Here is a 15,511-nt window from a genome sequence, read left to right on the forward strand (position 1 = left end):
GTACTACTTTTGTTTAGCCAAAGCTTGAACTTACATCCTATTTGAAGTTGATTTCTCCTGATGCGATGTTTAGAAAAATTCTGTATCACTACAGCTAGTAAGTTCAGGAATTATGGTACCTGCAAGAAGTAACTACACGCAGACTGTGCCTCTTGATATCAGCATCGGGAGAGATACGAGGCTAGTATTTACCTACTATAGCCAACTGGATGTACATATAGATGCTCCTCCTGCTAACCAGGTCAAGATAACCAGAGATACGGCCTTCAAGCTGATATCTGTACAGCTCTCAGGTGTAGTGGTACGTTGTAAGTGCTTGTGAAGGGCTCTGTATGTTCAAGTTTAATGGCAAGTTTAATAAGCATGATATTCGGTTAAACTTTTACTAAAGATTTAACCACAATACTGATGGTAATTGGTAATATTACAGTGTGTAAATCCAACTTGATATACTATATTAGCCATAGCAAACATCACAGGCTGTTCATAGAGCTATGGCCTTACCTTACATTTACTAATCATAGAGCTATTGCCTCAAATAACATGTACTATTCATAGAGCTATTGCCTCAAATTACATGTACTACTCATAAAGCTATTGCCTCAAATTACATGTACTATTCATAAAGCTGTTTTCTCAAATTACATGTTCTATTCATAAAGCTGTTTTCTCAAATTACATGTACTATTCATAGAGCTATAGCCTCAAATTACATGTTCTATTCATAGAGCTATTGCCTGAAATTACATGTACTATTCATAGAGCTATTGCCTCAAATCTCACACTACAAGTAGCCATTTTTTCAAACATCTCATACTATTTATGAAATTATTATTTTAATGCACAAGATGGCCAATAGATAATTTTGCACTATAAAATTCCCTTCAATTCATGGAGTTACTAAACTGCTTAACGGATGTCAGCTAACAATTCCATGCCTGAATAGTATCATACTACTTAACGGATGTCAGCTAACAATTCCATGCCTGAATAGTATCATACTACTTAACGGATGTCAGCTAACAATTCCATGCCTGAATAGTATCATACTACTTAACGGATGTCAGCTAACAATTCCATGCCTGAATAGTATCATACTACTTAACGGATGTCAGCTAACAATTCCATGCCTGAATAGTATCATACTACTTAACGGATGTCAGCTAACAATTCCATGCCTGAATAGTATCATACTACTTAACGGATGTCAGCTAACAATTCCATGCCTGAATAGTATCATACTACTTAACGGATGTCAGCTAACAATTCCATGCCTGAATAGTATCATACTACTTAACGGATGTCAGCTAACAATTCCATGCCTGAATAGTATCATACTACTTAACGGATGTCAGCTAACAATTCCATGCCTGAATAGTATCATACTACTTAACGGATGTCAGCTAACAATTCCATGCCTGAATAGTATCATACTACTTAACGGATGTCTGCTAACAATTCCATGCCTGAATAGTATCATACTACTTAACGGATGTCAGCTAACAATTCCATGCCTGAATAGTATCATACTACTTAACGGATGTCAGCTAACAATTCCATGCCTGAATAGTATCATACTACTTAACGGATGTCAGCTAACAATTCCATGCCTGAATAGTATCATACTACTTAACGGATGTCAGCTAACAATTCCATGCCTGAATAGTATCATACTACTTAACGGATGTCAGCTAACAATTCCATGCCTGAATAGTATCATACTACTTAACGGATGTCAGCTAACAATTCCATGCCTGAATAGTATCATACTACTTAACGGATGTCAGCTAACAATTCCATGCCTGAATAGTATCATACTACTTAACGGATGTCAGCTAACAATTCCATGCCTGAATAGTATCATACTACTTAACGGATGTCAGCTAACAATTCCATGCCTGAATAGTATCATACTACTTAACGGATGTCTGCTAACAATTCCATGCCTGAATAGTATCATACTACTTAACGAATGTCAGCTAACAATTCCATGCCTGAATAGTATCATACTACTTAACGGATGTCAGCTATCAATTCCATGCCTGAATAGTATCATACTACTTAACGGATGTCAGCTAACAATTCCATGCCTGAATAGTATCATACTACTTAACGGATGTCAGCTAACAATTCCATGCCTGAATAGTATCATACTACTTAACGGATGTCAGCTAACAATTCCATGCATGAATAGTATCATACTACTTAACGGATGTCAGCTAACAATTCCATGCCTGAATAGTATCATACTACTTAACGGATGTCAGCTAACAATTCCATGCCTGAATAGTATCATACTACTTAACGGATGTCAGCTAACAATTCCATGCCTGAATAGTATCATACTACTTAACGGATGTCAGCTAACAATTCCATGCCTGAATAGTATCATACTACTTAACGGATGTCAGCTAACAATTCCATGCCTGAATAGTATCATACTACTTAACGGATGTCTGCTAACAATTCCATGCCTGAATAGTATCATACTACTTAACGGATGTCAGCTAACAATTCCATGCCTGAATAGTATCATACTACTTAACGGATGTCAGCTAACAATTCCATGCCTGAATAGTATCATACTACTTAACGGATGTCAGCTAACAATTCCATGCCTGAATAGTATCATACTACTTAACGGATGTCAGCTAACAATTCCATGCCTGAATAGTATCATACTACTTAACGGATGTCAGCTAACAATTCCATGCCTGAATAGTATCATACTACTTAACGGATGTCTGCTAACAATTCCATGCCTGAATAGTATCATACTACTTAACGGATGTCAGCTAACAATTCCATGCCTGAATAGTATCATACTACTTAACGGATGTCAGCTAACAATTCCATGCCTGAATAGTATCATACTACTTAACGGATGTCAGCTAACAATTCCATGCCTGAATAGTATCATACTACTTAACGGATGTCAGCTAACAATTCCATGCCTGAATAGTATCATACTACTTAACGGATGTCAGCTAACAATTCCATGCCTGAATAGTATCATACTACTTAACGGATGTCAGCTAACAATTCCATGCCTGAATAGTATCATACTACTTAACGGATGTCTGCTAACAATTCCATGCCTGAATAGTATCATACTACTTAACGGATGTCAGCTAACAATTCCATGCCTGAATAGTATCATACTACTTAACGGATGTCAGCTAACAATTCCATGCCTGAATAGTATCATACTACTTAACGGATGTCAGCTAACAATTCCATGCCTGAATAGTATCATACTACTTAACGGATGTCAGCTAACAATTCCATGCCTGAATAGTATCATACTACTTAACGGATGTTAGCTAACAATTCCATGCCTGAATAGTATCATACTACTTAACGGATGTCAGCTAACAATTCCATGCCTGAATAGTATCATACTACTTAACGGATGTCAGCTAACAATTCCATGCCTGAATAGTATCATACTACTTAACGGATGTCAGCTAACAATTCCATGCCTGAATAGTATCATACTACTTAACGGATGTCAGCTAACAATTCCATGCCTGAATAGTATCATACTACTTAACGGATGTCAGCTAACAATTCCATGCCTGAATAGTATCATACTACTTAACGGATGTCAGCTAACAATTCCATGCCTGAATAGTATCATACTACTTAACGGATGTCAGCTAACAATTCCATGCCTGAATAGTATCATACTACTTAACGGATGTCAGCTAACAATTCCATGCCTGAATAGTATCATACTACTTAACGGATGTCAGCTAACAATTCCATGCCTGAATAGTATCATACTACTTAACGGATGTCTGCTAACAATTCCATGCCTGAATAGTATCATACTACTTAACGGATGTCAGCTAACAATTCCATGCCTGAATAGTATCATACTACTTAACGGATGTCAGCTAACAATTCCATGCCTGAATAGTATCATACTACTTAACGGATGTCTGCTAACAATTCCATGCCTGAATAGTATCATACTATTTAACGGATGTCTGCTAACAATTCCATGCCTGAATAGTATCATACTACTTAACGGATGTCAGCTAACAATTCCATGCCTGAATAGTATCATACTACTTAACGGATGTCAGCTAACAATTCCATGCCTGAATAGTATCATACTACTTAACGGATGTCTGCTAACAATTCCATGCCTGAATAGTATCATACTACTTAACGGATGTCTGCTAACAATTCCATGCCTGAATAGTATCATACTACTTAACGGATGTCTGCTAACAATTCCATGCCTGAATAGTATCATACTACTTAACGGATGTCAGCTAACAATTCCATGCCTGAATAGTATCATACTACTTAACGGATGTCAGCTAACAATTTCATGCCTGAATAGTATCATACTACTTAACGGATGTCAGCTAACAATTCCATGCCTGAATAGTATCATACTACTTAACGGATGTCAGCTAACAATTCCATGCCTGAATAGTATCATACTACTTAACGGATGTCTGCTAACAATTCCATGCCTGAATAGTATCATACTACTTAACGGATGTCTGCTAACAATTCCATGCCTGAATAGTATCATACTACTTAACGGATGTCTGCTAACAATTCCATGCCTGAATAGTATCATACTACTTAACGGATGTCTGCTAACAATTCCATGCCTGAATAGTATCATACTACTTAACGGATGTCTGCTAACAATTCCATGCCTGAATAGTATCATACTACTTAACGGATGTCTGCTAACAATTCCATGCCTGAATAGTATCATACTTCAATTGTCTTCTTGTTCTATATACTTTCATGTACTTCTACATGTACACACTTCTATGTACCCCTATATACTACTATGTACTCTGCTATGTACTTCCATGTACTGTGCAGTTAATAGATGCCAAACACCAATCTTGTGTACTTACTTACTTGTACTTACTTGCTGTTGATTGCTGAAAGTAAATTCAAGATGAATCAAATTTCAACACTTTTGTCATCATTTCTGTTTTTTCATTTTGTTATGTTCCATACCTGTCTGGTTTCTTTTCAAACATTCCCACATGTTTTCACGTGGTTTCATTTGTCAACAATAACTGTCTTTGCCTTTCTTTACTTCTCTCTAATTATTTTCATCTATTCTTGCCTGTCTCCAGTTGTTCTCCATTTGCTGCATTCTGTCTCCATTTGCTGCATTCTGTCTCCATTTGCTGCATTCTGTCTCCATTTGCTACATTCTGTCTCCATTTGCTACATTCTGTCTCCATTTGCTGCATTCTGTCTCCATTTGCTGCATTCTGTCTCCATTTGCTACATTCTGTCTCCATTTGCTACATTCTGTCTCCATTTGCTGCATTCTGTCTCCATTTGCTGCATTCTGTCTCCATTTGCTGCATTCTGTCTCCATTTGCTGCATTTCCCCATTGCATTCTGTCCGCAGCATATGTATAGTAAACATTCATCTTAGTTGTATCAAACCATAAGGCGGCTTACAAAGTTTCAGAGACATTCAGCTCAAATAAACTTTTGTATCTTACAGACCGGCGAAGTGACCTTCACCCTAGATAATACTCAGTCCTTCACAGATGAGAATGTGGTCGTCTCTGTAACTACTCGTGCTGGCGTTTTAGGGCAGGATCCCATCACAGCGAGTGCTAGACTCAGTACCAACTACCTCAGTTTCGATGCACAGTCTACGGTAAGTCTTTTTTGAATTATGTAATGCTTATGTTTGAGATAAAAGTTACAAATCATCACGTGCAATCATTGCATTTACTTTAATTCATGATATAGCTTCGAGTGACAATTTAATTATCATTTATAACACAGATTTAAAATTGCTTTTTTTAGGTGAATATCTTCGCCGATGTGTTTCAAGGTCTCAACCCTGTCAGCGGTGTCAATGTTTCTGCGATATTTGAACTACCGACATCTAGCGAACTCACGATAATAATGACTGACAATGGAGTAGGTGAGAACAATGATTCTTGCAGCCTTTGTAGGCAGTGGCCTGTATTCAGTGGTCATTGATCTGCGGTTTGCGGTCTGTGGTCAAGAAAGTAGAGTTTGCATTTCATGTGAAACTATAACATAAAACACAGAACTTATCGATAACTCTATTGCAGGAGTTGGGAACCTTTTTGACAGAGATAGCCAAAAAACCCACGTGTTTCAAAATTTAATTCCAAGAGAACCATATGTATATTTTTAATTACAAAAACATCAAATGGAAAAGGAAAACCAACAAATTTAGCATGTTTGAGCCATTTTAGAGTATAAAAAACTGGATTTATTCTGAACAGCAATGTTCAAATAATAATTTTTTTCTTATAGCCATCTTTTGGTTTACCTTTTGATGTAAAAATTACTCGTACAGTTTCTGGGCGGCCAAATCACCACATCAAAAAGTTGCAAATGAAAATATATTTCTATTAAACAGACGTTATTTTTTAGTTTGTTTATTGTTAATGTAATTTCAGCATTATTTGTATTATTATGTTAATTAAATTAGCAGTCAAAATTATGGACTATTTTTTCCACTGATTTACCAAGGAGCCAGATGCAATCGTCAAAAGAGCCACATATGGCTCGAGAGCCATTTGTTCCCAACCCCTGCTCTATTGGATACTCTTGACCAGACTTGTCTTCTCAAAGCAACCATATTACAAACTGCTATGAGCAGACTTCTTGAAGCTGATTTACATAGTTGACATGTCAGCTTATTATGAACAGACAACTTCTTGAAGTTTGTATGGCTAAACATGAGGATTACTGATCCCGAGTTGCTTTATTTAAACTTTAGATTTTAAAAAACTGAAGATTAACATCATGTATCATTTAAAGCTGATAAATGTTGGCGAGCAAAAGATTAGTTCAGAATGCCATGAAGGATTCAATTTTTTAAATTTTACTTTTCTTTTTATTTTAGACTGCAATGAAACACATTGCTGATAAACTATATGCTTCAACATCAGTTTGCTTGCTTTAGCCTAAGGTTTTAGCTTACCCTTTGATCAAATAGGGACGCCAGCAAAACGACCTCACCTTTTTCTAACAAATAAATGTGAGTTACCAACAATCTAAAGCAAATTGATGGTATATAAATCATGATCTAGTTTTGACTTGTTGGCAGAGTGCCAAGCATCTCTGTCAAAACAAGCTAAGAAAGTATTGCATTTGTAAAACATAATATACATGTAGTGTTTTACATGTTTTTGAAAAGTCTTAAAAGAGGATTCTTTTTCATACAATAAATCATTTTTGTAAGAAGAATTGCTAGAGTTTTATGCGCGAGTCTTTTATTTTGTGCTATGACATGACAATGTCTAGCAAGTGCTTGTCTGATTAAGGGACTGACATGACAGCGGGAGATGGAGTCTACAGCGGTACCATCAGATCAAATCAGCTCGTAAATGATGGATTCTACAGTCTCAAGGTAAGCCTGTGTTCTAACCAATCTGCTTATAAAACTTAATGACACCCTTTCTAATTCAGCTGGTTTTTCTTCAACAACTAGAGCTCCTATAGTAACCATAGTAACTATTATTATAGTATAGAGCTCCTATGCATTTCCAAACATATGTATACCATATTGCAGATTGATGTTGAAGGCTTTGGTGAACTGGCGGTTGGAACGATTGCTGGTAGGAGAAAGAAGCGAGCTGTGTCTACCGGTCCTCTGAGTAGGGTTGCTTCTGGTAAGTGAAGTTCCAAGCTTCATTTACTTTATTTTGCTTTTCTATTAAATAAGAAGATAGTGAAAAGAGTTTAAAATGTATTATAGTGGAGTTGTTGTTTTTACAAAACTGTTTGACTAAGATGTTGGTAAAATTAGGTAAACTTGGACTGCAATTATTTCAACATTGTCTGTCTGTCTGTCTGTCACCAAATCAATGAGATGAACTGTCGTTGGAGTATAACTATAAGTAAATTTATTTACATACAGTCTCTCAGTATATTAAGTAACTTGATTGACTAACTTCTGAGATAGGATTGATTCTTACTACAGAGCTCTGCCTGCTTATAAACATAAACAAGACTTCTAGAAAATTCCTGAATGGACATACACATTACAGATCGATTGCGCAATCATGGGATATACATGATGAGTTATGCAGTGGTCATCCACAGAGTATAATCAAATAAACTACGCAGTAGTCGCACAGTAAACCTTGCTGTGTCCACAAATAACATTAAGTGTCAGCAATACAATAAAGTTATTAGAAACAAAAGCAAAGGTAAATAACAATAAAAGTACACAGACATCTACATATTGTAAAATTGATCTACTAATTTAGGAAGTCAAAGCATCACTCAATTTTACTTTCATGATATTTTCTTGTAGTCTAAGGAAGCTGTTCTTGTCTCGTTTGCAGGAGGCATGTTCCAAGTCGAAGGATTTGATCTCACCATCGCTAGTCAAGACAACTTTGCTCCGAGCAAAATCACTGATCTGAGAATAGTAGAGTCAATATATGGTACAGACTATTTTACCTTTGGCTGGACAGCACCTGGCAATGACCTGACATACGGCACTGGTAAGACATGATTTTATTGTCATTCTGTGTTACCCTGTGGCGCATTGCGTTGGACGACTCTATCGTTGTGTAAATATTTGGTCAACAAGCTTGGAACTTTCAAGCAAGGAAAAATGTTTCACAAGTTTATCCAGATTTGAAATCAATTCCAAAAGTTTTGTTTGTTTGTTTGTTATATTTACATTAAATCATAACATAACAATATAATAGAAGAAGTAAGGTTCAATGAGGGCCTATATGCACAGTTGCATGGCTATTCGAGGAGTAGAGCCCGAGTTAACAAATGAGATTGTTAACAAAGAAAACATAGTTGTCTAAGCAAAAGAAATCAGAACAAATTTATTCCAGAGAGTTAAGCAAGTACTGCTCCAAAGCAGCCCAAAAGCCATCATGATTATCAATTTTCCTTAGCCAAATTAGCAAGGCAACAGACGCAATAGGCAACCCGTCTATGGCCACCAGTAGAGGAGGAGGGTGGAAGAGGTAATGAAAATAAGGAATGACGATTGTTGTAATATGTTGACAAGTTAGTTTGAGATTTAAATTGTGTGAAAGTTAAAAGACATATTCTTTGGCTTTTGTTGTTCATAAGGTTGCATAGTGTTTAGGGCACCTAGCACTTGTTTTTTTAAAGTCACTTGTTCAGCTTTTTTATTTACGGGAAACACTTTTTGATAATTTTCAGAACCAAAACAATGAAGATCCTATAAGACACATCGTATGATGTATGCATCGTATCTTCTCATAGTTTGACCATTTTAATAAAGAAGTTGTCTTATGTTTCCAAAATCTATTCATAACACTAGGCGCATTCTATTCTTTCAATAGATCTATTTTTTTATAACACAATTTTCTATTATCTAACCAGATAAACTCTTCACCTCTTAGCTTTCCTTGCAGCCGCTGGATATGAGATGAGTGTTTGGTACGATACGCATGCTAACAAAACATTAAATGACTCTGTAATTCTGGCTCCGGAGGCTATGCTGAGAAATAATTGGTCTACAACTTTGCAGCCGGCCGGAGAGTTTGTCAACATAACTGTGCTTGTCGGTGAGTCTGAAAGTTGCCTCCCTTGTTAATTATATCAACATTGGGCCCTTCTCATACTGCTAAATGTAAGTACCGTCATCTTCAACAAGTTAGTACACTCATATGACTTAGTCCAGTCTCAGTTTGTACTAGAGTATGGTGGCACCAACTGTATTATCAGCTGTCGACAGCTGACTGTTGATGTGTGCTGAAAATTATGTCTTGCTAGTTATTTGGCTAAGTGTGAATTCACAGCTAACTGAAATGATGTCAAGCTATAAAAATGCAAATGGTCTCAGGGCAATTAAAATTGGGGGTTCAGAGACTAGTGCAAATATAGTAGAATAAACTGGTAATATATATAAAAATGTATGTAAAAAATATATATGTAAAAATATAAATGCATATACATTATATACATACATTTTTTACATATATATATATGTAAAAATATATGTAAAAAATACAAAAATGCTAATATTTGTTTGCTGTGAACAGTAATCAGGTAGGATTTAGCATTAACATATACAGCGCAGTTTCTCTGGCTATCCGACAGCACGACCAGCTGATCTCTTTTGTGTGAGACCAAATCATATGTCTTAATGCGTGTCAGTTTATTTGTATGGCTATTATGCGCTCATCTTGCCAGAAAAAACAACCATGTACGTGGGAACAAAGGAGATATCTTCTAACAACTTTCGTAAGATTCTTCCTCGATTCATGAACTAAGCTTTCATACAATGATAGTGTACTGAAACTTGGGCACATCAGTGCTGAGGCTCTATTCAAGGTCGAAAATAAGATTATGTTTCCGTAGGGTAATATAGCAGAGCGCTGGTTGTTTGGTGGTTTATGTCAAGGCGTATGTCGGCGTATAAAGCATGAAAGCAAGACCTACAGTGGTGATCGCATTTATGGGACCGTCTGGTAATTTCATAATAATATTGTTCATCTATGGAATAAACTCCCTTGCCCTATAATCTCACATCATACATATTATCCATGATTGAAAAGCAAATTTTCTAGACATTCTGTCTACCACCAAAGGTGCACTCTAGTAATAAAGTCTCTTCAATGCGCACCCATTATATTCTATCAGGTCAGTCTAGGCTTATGGTTTCCTACCAAATACTAGGATGCTAGAAATACTCTAAAGGAACTTAAAAACACCACCAATTACCTTTTATGTAGCTATGTTCTAAAATTATTTCAAACTGGGCTGCGTTTTCCACAAATTTAATAAAAAATTTGTTTTGGATTTTTTTTACCGCTCCATGTCGAAAATGGAATATTGTACCAAAATCAAACTAATAAAGTGAATATCAGTTAGTTTTACATAATATTCTTATCCGGTACATTCTGAGCTTTCCATTGATGTGCATATTGTCATAATTCACATAATACTGACGGAACAATATATGAATTAACAACTAAAAATGTGTCTATTTTAAGTGGTCCTATAAACGCGATCACCACTGTATGCACACTTACAAGTGCGACACCATTAATTGCTAAAGGTGCAAAAATGACACATCGCACGGATGTTCGCTTCCAAACGGCCACCCTGAATCATGATAGAATGAGAGCATTGCAGCACCAGATGGAGGGGTGACGCTACGCTATCACTGCATGAAAACTTAGCGATAGACACATCTTTTTTAGTTGAATTGTTTTAAGAATAAAACAACTCTTGAAGAAGATTCCAAGTTATCAGTTATGACTATCACATTATTTTGTTATCACTTTATCACTTTATCCAGTTATCACTTTATCACTTTATCCAGTTATCACTTTATCACTTTATCCAGGTATCACTTTATCCAGTTATCACTTTATCACTTTATCCAGTTATCACTTTATCACTTTATCCAGTTATCACTTTATCCCTTTATCCAGTCATCACTTTATCCAGTTATCACTTTATCCAGTTATTACTTTATCCAGTTATCACTTTATCCAATTATCACTTTATCCAGTTATCACTTTATCCAGTTATCACTTTATCCAGTTATCACTTTATCCAGTTATCACTTTATCCAGTTATCATTTTATCCAGTTATCACTTTATCACGCTATCAATTATTACTATCGAATTGCTAGTTCCTTCTTTTTACAAAGCGTTCAATATTTGGAACCGCTTACGTTGGCTGTTTAAGGTTTCATAGAGTTATTCATATCCTTATTAAAACCTACAAGTATATGTAGGTTTTTATAAGCCTTTTTTATGTTATTCTAAATTCATAGCTCAAAAACTCAACTAAACTCTGTCACTACGAACACTCCCATCTTTTGAAGGGGGTCTCAACAACAGTTTTTTTGGGTTGAATGAAACGGATGAGACAGAAATAGACACATACTTTTTCAAGTTGAGAGCCTTTGATGAAGCAGGGAATATGGCTGACTGGTCTAATGAGATCTCTGCATCTTTCGTCAATCCTGCAGACTATCTAAACCCGGTTACTATACCAGGCTCTACTTCGGTAGGTGCATACTCGGTTATAGCATCTCAATCAGATTTTAGACGTATTGCTTGAAATTCTATAAAAAAATTCTAGATCTTAACATAGTTTCACAAATGAAAGTACACAAAATTAATATAAAATATGGCTTTTCGTGAGTTTTTGCCGCAGCAACACAGAAGTTGTCTGTTCATTGATTTACTCAAACTATCTTTCACAGTCATATTTTAGTAACTCGTGCTAAGTAGTATTACAGTCATATCGCAATAGCATAGTACCATAGTAGTCAAGTGTCTTGGTATCTCAATATGTCTGTAGCTGATCAGCAATGATTGGTCTCAAAAGAAAGCGCTTGTGAAATGTTATTGATTATGTCTTTGAAACAGACCTTAGCTGAAGCCATAGTTACAGGCTGATGTTATAAAGGCAATAATAGTTGTCCGAATTGATCCTCTAGGTTGACAATTGTTTTCTATTTCAAAGTCAGCCGACATAAAAGTTTATACAATCGTACAATTTGTATCCAATTATTTTATAAATCCTTAGCAAAAAGAGTTAAGCTAGTTTTTACATGTAACAAGTAAGCGATTTTACTTTTTACAACTAAAATATACAATTAATTTGCCAAGTCGTTTAAGATTCCAAATTCATGACTTTGGAATCTTAAACAAATAAACAATCAGTATCCAAATACACACATTTGAAAACTGATTGGCTGTGATTTTTTGTTCATTACGGTATATTACTGTTTTATTGATGACTAAACATTATTATTATTATTATTATTATTACTATAATTACTGACTACATTATTAATTATTTATTCAAGTGATTTTGAGGTTTATAGTTTTTGCAATGTTCTAACCTGGTGAGAACGAAATTAGATGAATATCGGAATTGTCCCCTCTCTTTGAAAACTAAACTCATTGGAAAAACCGCTCCTACAATGTAGACTACAAACTAGCAAGCTGGTAGTACAGTTGTCTGTAAAAAGAATATATTTTTTTGTTTTAGCATCCTTTTTAGCGTTTCTTGAAGCCTAATTACTGAAAGTAGATTAAAAACACAAAAGTACGTCTTTATAAAATAGTGTATTTAGTATATAGTGTATTTATACCCTTATTCTCGTTACCTAAAATTTAAAACTTCAAACTTTTATAAGTATCAGACCTCCATTATATTTTGATTTAAGCAACAACGAATTTTTAAATCCCTGAAAGCTTTTGTAAGGCTAAAAGCCAAATAAATGTTAGCTAAAATATGGGAATGGATGATTACAACAATTACATTTGCTTATTATTTCTTTATTATCTTTTTATTCATAAAAAAAACTAATATTACTATCAGGAAAAACATTGCTGCTGCCTGTTTTAAATGTGTTTACTGTGATAGGACGATAGATCTACCAACTTTCCGTTTCATTTCAGGTAACTGTGCCAACGACTGCTGTTCCTCCAGGCCTAAATACAACTCTCATTGCGATTGCTGTCGCTCTCTCAGTTTGTTTACTTGGTCTCATAGTTGGAATCACCATCGCCCTGCTTGTTTGTTTCAAGAAGAAGAAGAACCAGGTGGATCCTGAAAGGGAAAGGTAAATAAAATAGCGTAATAATTTTGTCAATTGTGATAGAACCAGATGATAGAATGAATATCACTAAAGTTTTCTGTGTTTTTTCAACCAAAACAATATTTTGATCTGATGACAAGATAAACAAATTATTTTACATTAAAAGAAAATTGTCTGCTTGTAGCTATTTCATTTTCACAATTTAAAATATCTTCTATTATATATATTTTATTGCCTTGAATAGTGTTGCATCTCATTAAATAACATTTTACTGCATTTTTATGCCTGTTTTTTTCTAAATGCTTGTCTGCCTCCAAAAACAACTGTCACCTAATTTCAATGTTCAAACCTTAAAACTGATGATTTCTCATTGATAAAGTACAAAAGAAAATTAACTTTTTTAGGTGATGTCGAGGAGTTTAAAATAAATTTTTATCTGGACAGTTATACTTCTAATTCATTGATTGTCAAATTCCCTATTAGATGGGTTATTCATTTTACAGAAGAATGTATTGCAACTTGTGTGTAATTTACAAACTATGATACCACTTTATTTTGTACCATCTGTGTTTGTGTTTGGAACAGTGGATGTGTTTCCACTGCCTGATATGTTAACTTATTTTAATAACATTGTTGGATTCAGAATTTAACTCCTTCAAGTATTACTTATAGGTTTCAATTCTCAAGTACTAGATATCCATGGCATGATTTTATTTTGTACTTACCAAAATATGCACTTAGCAATTGTATTGCTGATACTTTTAATCTTTTGTCAAAAGAGATAAGACTTACATACAAACTTAGTCATTTCAAGTCTTGTATAAATTTTTGTTTTGGCGTTTTGTGACAACATGTGTAATACATTGTTTTCATTAAAGGATTATGGACTGCCCAATGAAAGTACAGTCAAACATGGATAACTCGTCCACGGATAGCTCGAACACATGGTTAATTCGAACATTTCCTTTGGTCCGTTCCCACGTAATGATAAATTGCTATAGATAACTCGAACTCAACACTGTTAATTCGAACTGTTTTTTTGCCCAATGGCTACCGAAACGGTTGTTATCGCTTTAGAAAATCACTTTATTCAAAGCCATAGAGGTAAACTTCATCTTTTCGTAATTCATAAGCGTCGTTATTACCACCATCGGCAAAATATTTTTGTCAACGACTTTTCTAAAGGTTTGGTGAAATTTGATTTATACTGCTAATATATATATACATGCATTATTATATATATTATTATATATATATTATATATATTGTATTTATAATATATATAATAATGCAATATATAATTTATTATTTATATTGTAAATAATATATATATTATATATTATTATATATATATATTGTATTTATAATATATATAATAATGCATTATATAATTTATTATATATATTGTATATATTAATATATATGTTATATAAGTTATATATAATAATATATATTATATATTTATTAATATATATATTAATATATATATAATATATTAATATATATATGTACATATTTGTATTATTTGCGGTTTTAAGGACAGCAGCTAACCATGAGGATGTTCCTACGCTTATACAAATATTATCTATGTAAAAGATAGCCTCTGATAGTTTGTCCTTTGTTTGATAAGGGTATAATATTTAACCCCAACCTTTCAATAATTTGGACAAAACAGAAGCTACTAAACTATATCTCAATCTTCATTCTAAATGATCATTCATTATAGAGCTCCACTTTCAGATGAGACTGTTTGCTGACATGTCAACTAAATGATATGTGTGACACTTATTGCAGGTTTTCACACCCTAGTTCTGGCAATCCCACTCCACCAGTAGCAGCTGTGGGATGAACCTAGAGCTGTGATTGTCACCTCACAATCATGACGGGTTTGAAGCTAAACCAGGATTCAAATAAATTACAACATTATTTTCCTTTAATAAGTTTGTCACATT

The 15,511-nt window shown here is 34.5% G+C and overlaps 1 protein-coding gene across 1 annotated transcript in view; it reads left to right on the forward strand.

Moving 5' to 3' along the window:
* Positions 1-15,478, forward strand: part of LOC137388630 (calcium-activated chloride channel regulator 1-like) — a 38,232-nt gene extending 22,754 nt beyond the window's left edge. The window contains exons 11-20 of the mRNA XM_068075106.1: positions 95-301; positions 5,504-5,662; positions 5,815-5,935; positions 7,314-7,399; positions 7,562-7,661; positions 8,340-8,501; positions 9,402-9,554; positions 11,829-12,013; positions 13,420-13,583; positions 15,354-15,478. Of these exons, the coding sequence (XP_067931207.1) occupies positions 95-301; positions 5,504-5,662; positions 5,815-5,935; positions 7,314-7,399; positions 7,562-7,661; positions 8,340-8,501; positions 9,402-9,554; positions 11,829-12,013; positions 13,420-13,583; positions 15,354-15,408 (1,392 nt within the window). The 3' untranslated portion in view covers positions 15,409-15,478. The remainder of the gene's footprint in view (positions 1-94; positions 302-5,503; positions 5,663-5,814; positions 5,936-7,313; positions 7,400-7,561; positions 7,662-8,339; positions 8,502-9,401; positions 9,555-11,828; positions 12,014-13,419; positions 13,584-15,353) is intronic.
* The last annotated feature ends 33 nt before the right edge of the window (positions 15,479-15,511 follow it).

Source organism: Watersipora subatra, chromosome 2 (genome assembly GCF_963576615.1).
Source record: "Watersipora subatra chromosome 2, tzWatSuba1.1, whole genome shotgun sequence".
Taxonomy (NCBI): Eukaryota; Metazoa; Bryozoa; class Gymnolaemata; order Cheilostomatida; family Watersiporidae; genus Watersipora; species Watersipora subatra.